Source organism: Oryctolagus cuniculus, chromosome 10 (assembly GCF_051225735.1).
Source record: "Oryctolagus cuniculus isolate XC-2025 breed Fujian yellow rabbit chromosome 10, ASM5122573v1, whole genome shotgun sequence".
Lineage (NCBI taxonomy): Eukaryota > Metazoa > Chordata > Mammalia > Lagomorpha > Leporidae > Oryctolagus > Oryctolagus cuniculus.
The window spans coordinates 88,394,638-88,408,392 of record NC_142876.1 but is presented as its reverse complement, the minus strand read 5'-3'; the positions used below and the strand labels follow the sequence as shown (position 1 = coordinate 88,408,392).

The 13,755-nt window shown below is 41.4% G+C and overlaps 1 protein-coding gene across 14 annotated transcripts in view; it reads right to left on the bottom strand.

The window, feature by feature from the left end:
• The window catches only part of CADPS (calcium dependent secretion activator), a 519,824-nt gene that overhangs the window by 388,659 nt on the left and 117,410 nt on the right, over positions 1 to 13,755 (bottom strand). For all 14 annotated transcript variants that reach the window (XM_051851514.3, XM_051851515.3, XM_089305485.1 and 11 more), the window contains exon 2: positions 3,432 to 3,545. In XM_051851514.3, the coding sequence (XP_051707474.1) occupies positions 3,432 to 3,545 (114 nt within the window). The remainder of the gene's footprint in view (positions 1 to 3,431; positions 3,546 to 13,755) is intronic.

Genomic DNA, 13,755 nt, shown 5'->3' with positions numbered 1-13,755 from the left:
GGAGCCTTCGGAGTCTCTGGATCCAGCCATGGATCCCATTCCTGGAATGTTAAGTTACTTGAGGAAATAAATTTCTTGTGAGGCTTGAGCCAATTTGAATTAGTTGTCTGTCCCCTGTAATACCATGAGTCATGACCAACAGAGAGGCTCCCAGGGATACACAGAGGGGGAAAGAAGAGCCAGTGGCTTCTCCACCGTAGTTGAATGATATCAGAGAGGTGACTGACATCACAGCCAGGTGACTGACATCACAGCGAGGAAGATCTCTTTCACTTGGTGGGTTCACCAGGAAAACATTAGTCCTGATTCCTGGATTGAAGGTCTTTGCTTCAGAGGATTCGACCTCCCTGGCAAAGTGAACCTAAGACGTTCTGAAGGTGCAATGATGAAGACAGTAGGTGCCTCACCCACAGCACAGCTTCTTGCCTAGGTCATTGAAACCCTCACATCAAACACTCAGCATCCTCACTGGACTAAAACCAACTCCTTCCCAATAAACTAGCCAATATCAGAATCCCTACACACAAAATGGCAATTCCCAGGCACTCATTAACACATTGATGACTATCAATTTTCAAATTTAATTAATAGGTAGAAATGGTACTTTCTTTTAATTTATATCATTAGTCAAATGAGCTTTCTAATTAAGATTTGCAATCTACAAATTTATAAATTCTGGTGAATGACTCTAAACATGGAGTACTACTGAGAAGGGTCTGCCTGCTCTGACAAGGGTTCTCTCATTACTCTCCCATCAGCTTTCAAAAGTTGAAAAATGGGGGATATTAACCACATTCCCCAGGCGGCTTCTTAACAAAATTTTTTTGTTAAGCATATTCAAGTCATTTGCTGCCATGTATCACTTTGATTCCAAATCTCATTTCTCCTCTGCGTGGAATTCAGCTGAAAAATTGTATCTCATCAGATCAAGCAGCATGTGTGATGCTCATTGGCAATAATGGGTGTTATTTGCAAAATTTAAAAATGCTTATATTTGGACAACCATGAAAACGAACTTGACAAGTAAAGCAGATCCATCAGGAATTTCATCGGGAAAATAGTGTATGACAGGAGTCTAAGGGGCCTATGTTGTGATGTCCAAGGTTAAGTTGCTGCTTAGGATGCTAGGATTTCTAATCAGAGTGCTGGTTTGGGTCCAGGTTACTCTGCATTTGATTTGGCTCCTTGCTAATGTGCCTGGGAAAACAGGAGAAGATGGCCCAAGTATTTGGGCCCCTTCCACCCACATGGGAGACCCAGATGAATTTCTGGGTTCCTGGCATCAGCCTCAATCAGTCCTGGGCATTACAGCCATTTTGGGGAATGAACCAATGAATGAAAGATCTCTCTATCTCCCCCTCTCTCTCTGTCACTCTTTCAAATAAATGAATAAATAAATGAATACATGGGGCCAGCGCGGTGGTGCAGTGGGTTAACGCCCTGGCCTAAAGTGTCAGCATGCCGGTTCTAGTCTTGGCTGCTCCTCTTCCGATCCAGCTCTCTGCTATGCCCTGGGAGAGCAGTAGAAGATGGCCCAGGTCCTTGGGCCCCTGCACCCACATGGGAGACCCAGAAGAAGCTCCTGGCTCCTGGCTTCAGATCAGCCCAGCTCCGGCCATTGTGGCCATTTAAGGAGTGAACCAGTGTATGGAAGATCTCTCATTCTCTCTGCCTCTCCTCTCTCTGTGTAACTCTTGACTTTCAAATAAATAAAATCTTTAAAAAATACATACATACATACAAAAATATTTTCTTCAAAACAGTGAATCTATGGTTGGACTAACAAATGTCACAAAGGCTCTTTACTATAAAATGAAAATGGCAAAGCAAAAAATTTTCATTGACATTTTGTTCCACTGTCCCCATGATAAAAAAGGAGTCAATTACTTTTGCAAACAGGAATGACTGTGTTACTTAGTCACCACCTCTGCACAAAGGCTACAATTAACATATTCAAAGCATCTATGGTGGGCTGGAGAGCCCAAGGTGCAGACCAAGTACAAAGGGGTCTCAAAAAAAAAAAAAAAATCCAAGGAAAATGTGTATTATGAACAATTGCATGCATTTCAAATTTTTTTGCAACAAAATTAACATTCTTTAGTTCCAGTTTTCCACAAGCTTTCTGAAGCATCCCTATATGTGGCTTGAGCACCAGCTAAGCAGAAACACCAACATGCTTGTTTTGAAATCATTTGCTGCTGAATAATTTAAGAAATGAATGAAGGAGCAAAGACAATGGGTGAAGAGTTCCCAGGAAATCCGACTGTGCTGGATTCCCCTCCTTCAGAGCTGAGCCTCAGTACTTCAGACTGCATATAGCAGGATGGATGAGATTCCAGTGCTTAGGAACTGCTTTGTAGGGGCTTTAATCCAGCCTTGATAATGGATAAAACATCTGGATTCCAAATACAGACAATGTTTATCTGCCCTACAAGAAAATGGATTAATATAGTTTTTTTTCAAAGAACAGATAATCATTCTTGAAGGGAGCAGGCATTGTGGTGTAACAGGTTAAGCAGTGGCCTGCAATGCTGGCATCCCATGCAGGTGTTAGTTTGAGTCCTCTTGGCTGCTCTGCTTTCAATCTAGCTCCCTGCTCATGTGCCTGGTAAAACAGCAAAAGATGGCCCAAGTCTTTGGGCTCCAGCACTCATGTGGGCTTTGGCCTGGCCCAGCTCTGGCCTTTGTGGCCATGTGAGGTGTGAACCAACAGATGAAAGGTCTCTGTTTCTCCCCCTCTCTGTAACATTGCCCCTCAAATAATAAGTAAAATTTAAAAAGAAAACACTGCAAAGGAAGATATGTCTACTTCATGAATGCTGCACAGACAAGAGACAATATACACATTGAGAAAGGATGCTGAAGAATCTACAAATACTTGTGGAATTCCAAATCCAGTTTACTGACAAATAAACCACCAAGTTCTACCTATGACTTCTAACTATCGATGACATGTTCTCAGGACCTGCTCTTTCCTTTGCAGAAGGTGAATACTCAATTTGGACAGAAGTGTAACCTCCAGAAAAGAATCTACAGCAGCATTTTTATAGACTAAGTAAGCTAGTGAGGCCACATTTGTTGGGAAGCGCTCACATCCCTTAGAGATGGCTATAACTCAGGTCTTAACATTTAGCATCTGTGTGACCTTGACCAATTAATCTCTTTGAGCATTAGCCTCTGCAGCAGCAAAAATTGGAATATGAACAGGATCTAACTCTTAAGGTACGCTCAACAGATTGCCTACTCTAAGAATCAGCTGGAAGACAAGTGTTTTCCCCATTGCAATATGTAGTCATTCCTCAACACTGGAACCAAGTCTTAGGAGGGATAGTCCTGTACAACCCAATGCTGTTGTTCCCACCGACCAATAGCTCAGAATACCAGCATTGAGCTGGGGCAGTCCTGGCCTGCTCACGCGTGATGATTCTTACCTCGTAGTAACTCTGGACGGCGTTCATGAAGGCTTCGTCAGCCACGATCTGCGTTTCCCCATTCAGGAAAGCCTGAAACCGGTCTTTGACAGTCTGCAGCTGCTGTTTGCTGATCTGCATGGAACAGAGAGAGAGGGGAAAGTGAGGCCTTGTTCTAGACCACAGTCAGGATGTCTTGGTCCTGCAAATTCCAGGCTCAGGGATGTGCTGGAGTTGGCTGGTACAGATTTGTGAGAGCAGGAACTTTTGTGAGCCAGTGTTCAAATCATGCAGTATTTAAAAATCATGTGACTTACAGCTAAATTGAATTAAAAACAAAGGTTGTACATTTTTAATACTCAAATTCATTGCCTCCCGATGATGGGACCACATTTTGCTTTTAGCTTGCATTAGAAGCTAGTTAGATCTGTGATATCTGTCTGATGGAAATCACATTTAACAGGTGCTGCCACACATTTCTCCCCAAATACACATGCAGTGATGTCTCTATCAGAACAGTAGAAGCTGATACAAGCCGATGCAGGACTGTTTGGAGACCACTGGGAACTGCTACAAAGCTACAAAACAGGTTCTGTGTGTGGCCACAGTGGCAGGCCTCTGGAGCAGCTATTACGGCAACTCTTCATATGCTGACGGTCCATGTTCGAATGCCTGGGCTCGTTTTCCCTCCACTTGCAATTCCAGCTTCCTGCTAATGCGCACCCTGGGAATCAGCTGGTGATGCTGACTGGGAGACCTGGATTGGGTTCCAGGCTTGTGGCTTTGGCTTGGTCCAGTGCTAGCTGTTATGGGTATTTTAGCATTTGGGGAATAATTCAGTGGATAGAAGATCTCTCTCTCTCTGCCTTTCAAATAAAAAACAATACATTTTAAAAATAAAGAGATGGTTGTTAAACATCTGACAGCAAACAAACCATTGCACTGGTCTTTAAAGTAGTTTGGCGGCCAGCACTGCGGCTCACTTGGCTAATCCTCCACCTGCAGTGCCGGCACCCCAGGTTCTAGTCCCGGCTGGGGCGCCGGATTCTTTCCCGGTTGCCCCTTTTCCAAGCCAGCTCTCTGCTGTGGCCCGGGAAGGCAGTGGAGGATGGCCCAAGTGCTTGGGCCCTGCACCCCATGGGAGACCAGGAGGAAGCTCCTGGCTTTGGATCAGCTCAGCATGCTGGCCGTAGTGGCCATTTTGGGGGTGAACCAACGGAAAAGGAAGACCTTTATCTCTCTCTCACTGTCTGCCTCTCCAAAAAAAAATATATGAAGTAGTCTGACATACCTTGCTAAGTAGGCACTCACTTGAGAGCTTCCTAAATGAATGAATGCATAAAGTATACAAAAGATACTGTCAGACTTGCATTCAGTACTTCTGATTTATATTTAAAAATTATATAAAATTTTTTTTTTGGACAGGCAGAGTGGACAGTGAGAGAGAGAGACAGAGAGAAAGGTCTTCCTTTTGCCGTTGGTTCACCCTCCAGTGGCTGCCCCGGCTGGCGCGCTGCGGCCAGCGCACCACGCTGATCCGATGGCAGGAGCCAGGTACTTATCCTGGTCTCCCATGGGGTGCAGGGCCCAAGCACTTGGGCCATCCTCCACTGCACTCCCTGGCCACAGCAGAGAGCTGGCCTGGAAGAGGGGCACCGGGACAGAACCGGCGCCCCGACCAGGACTAGAACCCGGTGTGCCAGCGCTGCAAGGCGGAGGACTAGCCTGTTGAGCCGCGGCGCCGGCCAAAATTATATAAATTTTTAAAAAAATTTATACATGGTTACTTTAAGAATTTTGTGAAAAATGAAGATAAAGAAATACTGGGGTACACAATGTCTTGAAACTTACAGTTTTTTAGTATAAATTTAAAAAATACATACTTTTTTCAATAATTTTTATGTTTCACCAACATGTAAAAATTGTGCATTTATGTGGTGCCATGTTTGATACACAGGAGCATGTTGTGTAACGCCCAGAATAGTAAACATTTCCATCTTCTCATGAACTTTTTGAACATTGTCATATAAGAAGTCAGGTAAAATTCTGCTCCCTAAAAAGTTAAAGAAATTGAGCCTTTCCAAAACAGTTTCTTTTCATCGCTGATAATGAAACACTGTATTTGTGAACTACTGTTCTGATAGAAAAAGTCAAAAAGATGACTTTGTCTTCTTACATTTCTGTAATTACTTTTTTGCTTTCATGCCACTGTGCCATCCTGGACAAGTCACCTGTATTCAGGTTGACTAGAAAGTTAAAAGCCTTTCTGGAACAGGGCTGGGTTTAAGTAAGTACACTTTATTTCCTTGTTGAGCTTTCTCACTAGGAGAACACTGCTAATTCTAATTCCTCACTGTCTCAGGATAGTTATAGCTTTTCAATGACATAATATGCATCCTTTCCCAAAATTATGAGTTCCTAATTTATTACACAGCTTGATGACTAAGTTAATGATGGCACATTGTATTCCTGAAAAACGCAAAGTGGATATTAAAGGTTCTCACCACAAAAATGATAACTACATCAAGTTATACATTTATAAATTAGCTAGATTTAACCACTCTGCAGTGTAAGGATAGGTACCCCAGAACACCAGGTTGTCCACAATGCATGCATACAGTTTTATCTTTCAATTAAATATTATGGGCTTCTATATAAAATTAAATGGATTTTTACCATTAGTCAATACAAATAGGAAATACATTTTAAAGCTATGGGGGACTCAAGCACAGCTTGAGTTTGGATTCAGTCAAGAAAGGAAACAAAGCAGAGCATCTGATAATGGACACAGATGGTGCTTGTGTACTTTCATTGATTTTTGCAATGTTGAGGAAACTGGGGAAGAGTGGAGTCAGGGCAGATAAAAATGATTATGTATTTATCAGATTCATATTTGTCACCTCGAGAGTACCAATGTTGAAGGTGTGTAATTTTCAAAGTATTTATTTATTTGAAAGTCAGAGAGAGAGAGAGAGAGAGAGAGAGAGAGAGAGAGAAGGAGAGGGGAGGTGGGAAAAGGGAGAGGAGGAGAGAGAGAGAGACAGAGACAGACAGACATTGATTTTCTGACTGCTGGTTCATTCCCCCGAAGTCCCTTTGACAGCCATGACTGGGCAGGCCAAAGCCAGGAATCTGAAATTCAGTAAAAATCTCCCATGTGGGTGGCAGGGATCCAAGCACTTGAGCCATCATAGGCTGCTTCCCAGGGTGCGCATTAGCAGGAAACTGGGAAACCCACACTGCAAAATGGCATGCAAGGGCCCCACGTGAGGACTTAACTGCTAGTCCACACGTGTGTAACTTTAAATTTTCTAGTTAGCCACATTCTAAAGCATTAAATGGATGAAATTAATTACAATATATTTTATTTAACCCAACATGCCCAAAGTATTTCAACATGTATCCATTACACCAATGATTATGAAATATTTCACCATCATTTACTGCTGTGTCTTTGAAGTCTGGTATTTTTCACCCCTACAACACATCTCAATTCAGAGTAACCACAGCAGAGTGTTGAGTAACCAGATGTAGATGGCAGGTAAAGAGCTGGACAGAGTGGGCCTACAGCAAAGACAGAACTAACTTCTAAGTCACAGAAGCTTTTCTGTTCTGACCTGGGGATCTTGGTGTAAGTGGAAGTGAAGAGAGAAATTAGTTATTTGGTATTTGCTTGGAAGAATTAGAAGGAAAATATGATGTGCAGTTGATTTGTTCATAAAAATGGTACTGTAACATGAACTTCTTTTAAGCAGGCCAGAATAAAGTGACCTAGGTCACACATCCTTAGAGTACAGGGCCAAGCAAAGCTGTCCCAGAGTTCAGAATTCCTCCCAGGACTGGGTTACTATCAGAATGGTGTGAGTTTGTGGTCAGGATGGTGGACCAGGACAGGAGAAGGAGTGGAGACCAATAAACCTCGCTTTTGTCTTAAACACTTAAGTAATTTAAATAAAATTATGTGCGCACCATCTGAATGATCAAGATTCATTGTTGACCCAGGCCAAATTCATTATCTCTCCAACCTTTCATTAAATAAACACAGTACTCATTTATTCAAGGAACATTTACAGAGTACCTCCTGTGCGCTCAGCCCTGCACAAGGCCCCGAGGATTCAGTAGTCAACACAACTCACTCAGCCCCTGATCTCCTCAGTCAGTGCCAGGCCCTAGGGAAATCACATAAGGGCCTGTCTTCAGTGAACTTGCAGCCCAGATGCAGGGCAAAGAGCATACACAAGAATGCCTAACATTATGTTTTACCATTTTCCAGGAGAGAAATTACAGACTCTAAAACTCAACATGCAAAGAATCTTCAGGAACATTAACATTTGTCAAGTTCATGGATCACATATCACAAAGCCACGCGAAGCAGTGCACCTGTCCCTTGAACCTTGGAGTTCTCAGGAAAATTAAGGGCATGGATCCTGGTGGTGGAATAATTTTTAAGACTATGCTTTGCCACCTGCCAGTCCATATTTATCATTTATTCCTCCACTAATTAAATAACAAACATAGTCACTGTTTAGTTGATTGCAGAGTTCTCTCTCACTGGGCCAATGATGAAACTTTCTATACCTCAATCTTCTCATCTGCAAAGTGGGAACAGTCCTCACTTCATATGATGTCTGCATGGTACTAGAGATTGTGCAGTAAATGTGTCTTGCTATCATGAATAATTCTCATCACTAAGCCAATGCATAGACTATTTCCTTGGCAATGCCTTCTTACAGCAAAATTTCCTACGTAACTTCAAATTTCAGTTCATGTGCTCCTTTCCCAGATGCTAATGGATAGCAGGCTCAGAGTTAGGATCTAGATCTATAAATTCACCAAGGTAGAACCTCAGACCTTACAGTTCTGTCAGAGATCACACATTCAGCTCTGAATCTTCAGCATCCTTTGCCAGCTGAATGAGTGAATAAAAACTTTGCCTAGGCCGGCACCGTGGCTCACTAGGCTAATCCTCCACCTTGTGGCACCGGCACACCGGGTTCTAGTCCCAGTCGGGGCGCCGGATTCTGTCCCGGTTGCCCCTCTTCCAGGCCAGCTCTCTGCTGTGGCCAGGGAGTGCAGTGGAGGATGGCCCAAGTGCTTGGGCCCTGTACCCCATGGGAAACCAGGATAAGTACCTGGCTCCTGCCATCGGATCAGCGCGATGCGCCGGCCGTAGCGCACTGGCCAAGGCGGCCATTGGAGGGTGAACCAACGGCAAAAGGAAGACCTTTCTCTCTGTCTCTCTCTCTCACTGTCCACTCTGCCTGTCAAAAAAAAAAAAAACTTTGCCTATCACCCCACACAACAGCCAGTCTAAGAATCAATCCATCAGACAGAGTTTATCTCCAGGTAAAGTTAACTGACCTATATAAGATTGAACTCAGAAAGCGACCTTGCACAAACAAACTGAAATAATTGGCCCAGAGTAGCTGACAGTACAACTCTGAATAAACAAATGGGTTTCAGTGAACTGCTTCCACAAAGAACCCCCCCAAAATAGTTCACCCAAAAGCATTTCATTTGTAAAGAAATCACTTGTGCATTGCGGTTGGAATTCCAAATTGCAGCATTGAGTTTCAAGAGCAGAACACCTAAGAAGATAAAAGGTAATTACTGCAGAAGAAAGTGCTGTGGCAGCGTTTGCTGGAACAACTCAAGTATTGTTGGTTCAGTCTGCCTCATTAACCAAGGCCTGAAAATTCCCACTGCATCTCAGGCTGGTTGTAATTTACTGCAGAATTCTGGGCAAGTGTAAAATGGGATTTACAAGAGACAAAACCACATGTTCTAAGTGCCGGTCTCAGGAGGAGCAATGCTGAAGACAGAGGAAGCTCAGGTCAAGTCCTGGCTTCACGCCAAGACCTTGACCTACAACTCGATTTTGGTTGTTCGCTCTGTAAGTAGGGGATAGTGCTATCTACTTTTTAGGATTATTTGAGAACTACATGAGATAATAGATGCAAGCTACATGTAGAAGTATCTAGCATAAAGTAAGGGCTCAATTAACAAAAGTCAGATAAGAAGTACTATTGTTATTATTTTCATTTTCTTTTTCCCTTTCATTAATCTTTACTCTTTGAATGCTACTTTTTCACTGTTTACTCAGTATTCTAAAGTCATACTGATAACTGCTGTCTTGGCCTCTCACTCCAGAGGCTACAAAGCCAAATATGCCTTTCCTGGCCTCCTTTGCAGTTATGGGTGGTCAAGGGACTCGGGCAGAAAAGTGCTAGGAAAGTACTTCAATGGTAGCATTTGAGATCCTCGGCAAAAGCAGCACATCTGGTGTCAGCCCTTCCCTCCCCTCTCTTCCTCCTTCTGAGAATACAAATACACTTCCCAGAGTTGTAACATCTGTTTTGTGACCAGGAATGAAAAGGATGTTGACCCTTACGTTTTGGGGTACATAAATAAATACCTGTCTCTTGAATTTTCAATATGTGAGAAAACACTGAGTCCCAACTTACTCAAGGCACTGTGTACTGTCTCTGATTTGCAGTCAAATGTGTTGCCACACGGCTTACTCTGATCATGAAATAAAGCATACTTAGTAAGGTACTTTTTTTAAATACTCCTCCCAATACAGCAGCAACTGTATTATAAAAGAAGGAGGAAGAAATGCTTACCCTAAGGAGTAATTATTTATAGTTAACACATTATATCACGTTAGCCAAATATTGACTTATTTACATAAAATTCTTTTCACTTTTTATATTATGAAATATAAAATATTCTGAAGAAGGCATTTATATGGGCTTTATTTAATTAAATCAGCTAGATTGAAGAAAAATCCATTTGAGAGAGTTTATCAAGGAAATATATGAATAATTCTGAAATGGAAGTTAATGAGGCAAAAACCAATAACAGGCTATAACCCAATACTTCCCTTTGGAACATGGTTTCTCCAAATCCAGTCATTCAAGTTACACCTTAACAGTATGCCATCCCTGTGCCCCACTGTGATGCTGAGTTTATATTTCTGCTTTCAGTATGTTCATTTTTAAAACTGAGACTTGCCCTAAGCAATATTTGTGAAGTGATAGGCTTTACGTGCTAGCTATAGTTAAAGCAAATATGTACCACCATCTTGCACACATCTACCATATTTTAGGAAGTGCTTCTTCAGAGAGAAAATTAAAAATCTGTTACATATTATGCTCCTGCTCTTTAAGAATACAGGGTAGCAGCTGGATATCTTAACTAGTACTTTTAAAAATCTCTGCATTTTTATTTAAGTTTTTAAAAAGAGAAATAGATTTTTCAAAATATTTACTTATTTGAGAGGAGAGACAGAGAGCACTTCCACCCATTGGTTCACTTTCCAAATGCCCATAAGCAGGTGGGAGATGGGAACTCAATCTGAGTTTTCCATCTGGGTGGCAGAAGCTCAGCTTCTAGAAGCATCACCTGTGGCCCGCTGGGTACACATTAGTAGGAAGCTGGAACTGGCCATCTAACTGAAGTACTTCAGTGTGGAATGCAGGCATCTTGACGGATAGGCCCAGCTCTAACTCTGGACCTGGAAATCACTAAGTCATAAAAAGACCACTAGCTCTATCAGCAAAGACCTATGTGGGCAAAAGAGAAAGAATAAAAAGATACCAGATGGTGACATGATATCAACATAAACAGCTCTATGACCTAAAGGGAATGATGTGGAGGACAGAATCTGAATAGCAAAGAGAAGATTGTCTCAGAAAACAGCTGTCTAGCATAAATCAGGGGAAAATGAGACCTATGGAGAAACTCATGCTGGATTGTGAAGTTGGACTGTGGTTGGATCAAAGAAAGAAGAAAGAAGAGGAAAGGAGAGGAGAGGAAAGAAGAAAAGGAAGTCTACCTTTCATCCTTCCAAACCTAAAACATTTTTTAAAAAGGCCTTTAGTAGGAGAAGGGTCCAACCCTTGAACACAATCAGAAAAACACAACAGAACACATTTTTCCAGCTTGGATGCACTGAGGCAGTATCTCTAGGTTTTTTTCATCACGTGATCTAATAGGGAGTTTGAGACCTATTATAATTGAGCCATCCAAGTACAAAGTCTTGGCATTTGCAACAACATGGATAGAAAAGAAAGTGAAATAGCCAAGTCCAGAAAGACAAGTATGACGGGCTCACATTCACGTATAGAATCTAAAAGAGATGATCTCATAGACGTTAAGAGTGCAACAGTGGTTACCAGAGTTTGGGGGGAGTAGGAGGGAGGGAGGGCTGGATAGACTGATTAATAGTTCTTAAGTTATACTTAGACTTAACAAGTTCTGGTGTTTGATTACACACAATGGAAAATGTGGATCACTGTAATGTACTGTACATTTTTCAATTAAAAGACTAGAAGAATTTTAACTGTTTTGCCATAAAGAACCATTAAATACATGAGGAGACAGATACATCCTCCCTAATTGGACACTATACAATGTATGCATAAATTAAAATACTATATGGTAGGAGCTAGAATTGTGCCACAGTGGGTTAAGCCATCACTTGCAAACCCATATGGAACCACCAATACGAATCCCAGCTCCTCTGCTTCTGATCCAGCTCCCTGCTGGTGTGCCCCTGGGAGCAGGGGAAGATGGCCCAAGTATTTGGATTGCTGCCACCCATGTGGGAGACGCAGATGGAGTTCCAGGCTCCTGGCTTCGGCCTGGCCCACCCCCGCTACTGCGGCCATTTGAGGAGTGAAACAACAGATGGAAGATCTCTTTGTCTCTCTCTCTCTCTGTGTCACTCTACCTTTCAAATAAATAAATTTTAAGAAAAATATATGGTACCCCTTAAATATGTACCATTCATATACGGTAATTAATTTTTTCAAAATGATGAAAATGGAAGTTTCTCTAGCACAATTGTCAGCTCTTTTGTTTCAGCTCTCTTTACATGCTTAAAAATTGATAAAGACTCCCAACAAATTTTATGGATGCTGTGTTATATATTTATATGTAGTGCATTAGATAATAAAATGGAGGTTTAAAATATTTGTTTGCTAATAATAGCTATAATAAACTCATCATATTTTAATCTAAATAACACACTTTTATAAAAACTTTTCCAAAATAAAAGAATAATGAAAGGACTGGCAACATAGAATAGTAGTGCAAATCTCTTTTAGCGATTGTTAGAAGACAGTTGCACCCTTACGTTTCTGCATTCAATCTGTTATGAAGTGCTGCTTTTGTTGGGGTAGGTGAAGACAATCTGGTCTCCTGCAGATACATTGTTGCAAAAAGAAGGGATATTTTAACAGCCCTTTTAGATAAATATGGATTCTGACGCTAACCCAAAGTTCAAGTGATAGTCTCTTCTTAAAATTTCTGCAGTTGGTGTTTAGTCTCATGGTTACAATGCCAATAAAGATGCCTGCGTCCCGCTTTGGAGTACTTGGGTTCAATAGCTGGCTCTGGCTCCTGAGCCCAGCTTCCTACTAATGCATATCCTGGCAAGTAATGAGTGATGGCTCAGTTAATGGGGTTCCTGCTACACATGCACATGGGCTGGGCTCTTGGCTCCCAGATTCCTGTGGGCATTGGAAGGGAACAAACCAACAGATGGGAGCCCTCTTTGTCTATCTTTCGGTATCCCTTTGTGTCTCAAATAAATAAACAAACAAGTCTATCTTTACAAAGTTAGCTGAAATGTAAAATCGAAAACATTACCAGTGAACTTCTTGTTTTATTCCATTAAAATTCATTGGTTTATCATGTTCCTTGAAACAATCTTCTATCTTTGTATTTAAATGTATATATGTGTGTATATATGCACACACATTAATCAAATGAAAGTATTATTATGCACATGTTAATATGCACATATTCAAAATAATGACATCTCATTAAAATATTTAAAAATTATATTACTTAACATCATCCATGATATCATCTCCACTAAAAACTTCTTAGGTGTCAGGATGTTGTCCAGCTTAAGCCAACAGATTGAATGCATTCTTGAAAAACACACTCTCTCCATGTATTTTCTAGCAAACATCTGTGAAATACTCCAAGTTAGTATGTTCTTTCAAATAAAATCTCAACAGATTGTGAGTTGTACTTTCAAATCAAAATGACCTATTATCTAGGAAAACAAAAAATAGGCTAATTCAGTTGGCAAGTAGGTCACAGAGCTAACCATTGTCCTTCATTCCGCAACCAAACTTCTCTCTGTATATGAACCATTTCACCATGCAGACTATTTTATGTTCTCCAGAACATTTACATCATGTGTGGAATACTGCACACACTCAAGAACCAAGCTTAAATAAAATTAAGAATTCCTACTGCTGCATCAAGACAGGCAGTTTTAGTGACTAGGAGTTTTAAAGCAGCAAGTGTGTGGCTGTGAGACAAACAA